The sequence below is a fragment of the Sinocyclocheilus anshuiensis genome, unplaced genomic scaffold (genome assembly GCF_001515605.1).
Source record: "Sinocyclocheilus anshuiensis isolate Anshui unplaced genomic scaffold, SAMN03320099.WGS_v1.1 scaffold1386, whole genome shotgun sequence".
Taxonomy (NCBI): domain Eukaryota; kingdom Metazoa; phylum Chordata; class Actinopteri; order Cypriniformes; family Cyprinidae; genus Sinocyclocheilus; species Sinocyclocheilus anshuiensis.
Genome location: NW_015555701.1, coordinates 160,714 through 164,212, shown reverse-complemented (window position 1 = coordinate 164,212; position 3,499 = coordinate 160,714). Strand labels below are relative to the sequence as shown.

Here is a 3,499-nt window from a genome sequence, read left to right as displayed (position 1 = left end):
AGCTTCGGGTGCATGTCCAATCGATCAAATACACAGAGAAATATCTCCAAGCCGGCCATTTGGAGAGTATTTACTTAAACACAGTTTATGTCTTAAGTGGAGGAGAACAGTTGGGAGAAAATCCGATGTGTGTCAATATATTGTCTTAAAGTGACAGACTGGCGCTTGGGCCATCAACATGCAAATCTGCTCTTAATCTGAATAACGTTATAGCTTTAATAAGCATTAATCTATCAATACATGCACTGAAAACTATGCAGTGTTCATTTACATTTGATTACTTTTAGATTTCTTTCGTAGGCTATTACTTACCTGAACAGTAATGTTAGTAGAACTTCATGGAAAAATGACAGCACTGTTTATTTCATTTCATTTGTATATTTGTTTTATTGTATTTGTCAGTTTGTTTTACTTTGTTCATGTTCTTACTGTATCTTATGTATAAAACACTAAAAATGCCTGCACACTGGTGCATTTACAAATTGATGTTTTATATTCATTTCATTAAATATTTATTTTACATTTCGGAATATAAAGCAATGTTAATTTAGCTCTTAATTTGTCATATATATATATAAAACAAAAAGTACTGATAAGAATACCGTTAAAGTACCGAATCGATAAGCAGTATCGGTAAGAGTAGTAATACCGTTAAAACCTTAACGATACCCATCCCTAATTATTTGTAACAAAACAAGATGAAGACAACACAAACGCACGTGTATTAACACACATGAATGAGAGGTGTGTGTGTACCTGTGGGAGTGGACACCAGTTTGGTGGTCATAATGGCGCCGTTGCTGCTGACCACCATGATGGGGGCGGAGCTACTGCTGGACAGCGCTGCGCTGGAGGGTTTGGGTAAGATCTTACTGGGCTGCATCTGCTGCGTGATGATCTTCACTCCTGCACGCACACACACACACACACAGGGGATTTTTATTCGATAATACACAGACACGCACTTTTTGTACGTTTAATAATGGATTGAGCACGACACCTGCTTCTCACTTGTCATAAACATCCTTTACTGTTATAAAAATATCATGAGCTGCATAAAACAAATACAGAAAATATATCGCCATAATCATGTCTATTTGCATTCATATTTCATGTATAGAAAATTGTTTCTCTCATTTTTTCATATGTAATGGCAGGAGATATGATCCCATGATTGACAGATCTAGAGTGAACGCGCTCTTAAGGTCTTTGCACACTGAGTCCGAAATTTTCGCACGTTAAAAAATAAATACGACCTCACGTTGTGTCAATCATGTTTACACACTGCCTCCGAAACTTTCGTCCGTCATAAAAAAATTCAGACCAGGTTCGGTTTTCTGCGTTTTCGCATCCGTAGCAAGCATTTTGATAGGAAAGGATGACGAATACGAAAAATACGAAAAACGCATACGAAAATTTCGGACTTGGTGTGCAATGACCTTTACACATAACACTCGCGCACGTGGAAGAAAACGGACAGTGCTCTCCGGATCAGATCCAGGGGAGAATTAATAGAAATTATATTATGTATAAAGGACATGCGAGAATAAATCTATTCTCATATACCAAAGATAACAAGAACTCAGCATCCTCTTCTCTCAGAATACTCTTCTTCTGTGTTTGTTTACACTGGTTTTGGAAACAGCGCCACCACTCTCACTTTTTGGTGCAACAGCAGCTGCTCCGGTTACGTGATCTTAGCTCAAATCTGAATGTTCACGTTCAGTGTGAAAAGGCCTTTAGTGGTGCAGCCCTGTGCTTTATCTGCTGTCTCATGCTCACCAGACTCCTGTTTGATCTGAATGGTGGGTTTGGCTCCGGCGCTGGCGCTCTGAGGAGACGAGGCCTGCAGGCCTTTAGGAGACGCAGACTGAGCCGCCGTCTGCTGCTGCACTCTGGGAATCTGCAGGATCTGAGACAGAGAGCTGACCAGAGCCTTGGGAGACGGCAGACGAGTGGAGGCCACCTTCACCGCCGCGGAGGAGCCGCCTGAACCACACACACACACACACACACACACACACACACATTAAAGGGTTAGTTCACCCAAAAATGCAAATAAGTCCATGAATTACTCACCCTCAAGTCATCCTAGGTGAATATGACTTTCTTCTTTCAGACGAATCCAGTCGGAGTTATATTAAAAATTGTCTTTGATCTTTCAAGCTGTTTAATGCCACTCAGCGGGTGTTGCATGCATCAGTCCAAAAGAAGTGAAATAAAGCGCATCCATCCATAAAATAAGTGTCTCACACGGCTCCGGGGGATGAACAAAGGCCTCCTGTAGCGAATCGATGCACTTTTGTAAGAACAATATCCATATTTAAAACGTAATAATGTAGCTTGCGCTCACTGTTGTAAAGGGAAGCAGCTCTGGGCGGATGACGTATGAGGTCAGCGCTGCGCATGCGCCGCTCAGAAGTGACGCACGCGGAAACGCAGCGGAGAGATCAAAACAAAACAACGGTCAAGAATTAGATTTTAATATAACTCCGATTGGATTCGTCTGAAAGAAGAAAGTCATATACACCTAGGATGATTTGAGGGTGAGTAATTCATCGACTAATTTGCATTTTTGGGTGAACTAACCCTTTAACATACTGAAACACACTCTCTCAATCCGCCGCATTCCAGTTCCGTGTTCGGAAAGGAAAGGAAGTGTACTACGGAAACCCTAAAGGGAATAAATAGCCGCTATGAGATGGGAGGATCACAAAAAATATTTCAATACTTTTTCTCGCAATTATATCGTTGGGTAAGTATAGCCGACTGTATATAAATTGCTGGCATCAGGGAGCCGCTATTGAAACCGCTTTCGATTGCGCGCTCTCATTTTACTTTCACTTTCGAGATTCGCGATCACTAGGACTCTATACTAGGGAGCGGCAGTACTTACCACACATCTGACAAGATTAGATGTTTGTAATTGGTGCTCAGGATCTGCAAATCATTCGCCATCGTCCTATCAGTTCTGTGAACTCAGTGTGCAAGGATCTATATACAGTGCTTTGTGCTGCGAGACGAAGTGGATGAATTTGACAATCGCCATTCTGGATTTTGGCGTTTCCTTGTACGGTGGCTCTGAACTGTCAAAACACCTCTCAAAATGCTTGCTACGAATGCGAAAAACGGAAAAAATCGAACCCGATTCGATTTTCTTTTTATGACGGACGAATATTCCGGAAGCAGTATGTAAACGTGATTGACATAACGTGAGGTCGTATTTATTTTTTAACGTGGACTCAGTGTGCAATGACCTTTACTCTGTGTATGTGGTAAGTGAACTTTCATGTACTGTAATCCAACAGGCTACCGCTAGCAAGCGGCTAACCTTTTAGTGGCTCCGTATAACGCGTTATTTGTTTCACGCTTTGGGCACACCCCTAACCCACACACACTAACATACTGAAACACACTCTCTTTCACACTCACACACACACACACACACACACACACACACACACACACACACTCTCTCTCTCTCTCACTCTCTCTCTCA

General features: G+C 41.8%; 1 protein-coding gene across 3 annotated transcripts in view; it reads right to left on the bottom strand.

Annotated features, from left to right (window-relative positions):
• LOC107671635 (BRCA2-interacting transcriptional repressor EMSY-like) overlaps nt 1-3,499 on the bottom strand; it is a 42,890-nt gene that overhangs the window by 23,040 nt on the left and 16,351 nt on the right. For 2 of the 3 annotated variants that reach the window (XM_016464543.1, XM_016464544.1), the window contains exons 10-11: nt 1,783-1,989; nt 757-906 (exon numbers count right to left, since the gene is read on the bottom strand). In XM_016464543.1, the coding sequence (XP_016320029.1) occupies nt 757-906; nt 1,783-1,989 (357 nt within the window). The remainder of the gene's footprint in view (nt 1-756; nt 907-1,782; nt 1,990-3,499) is intronic. The other variant, XM_016464545.1, reaches the window with a different exon arrangement.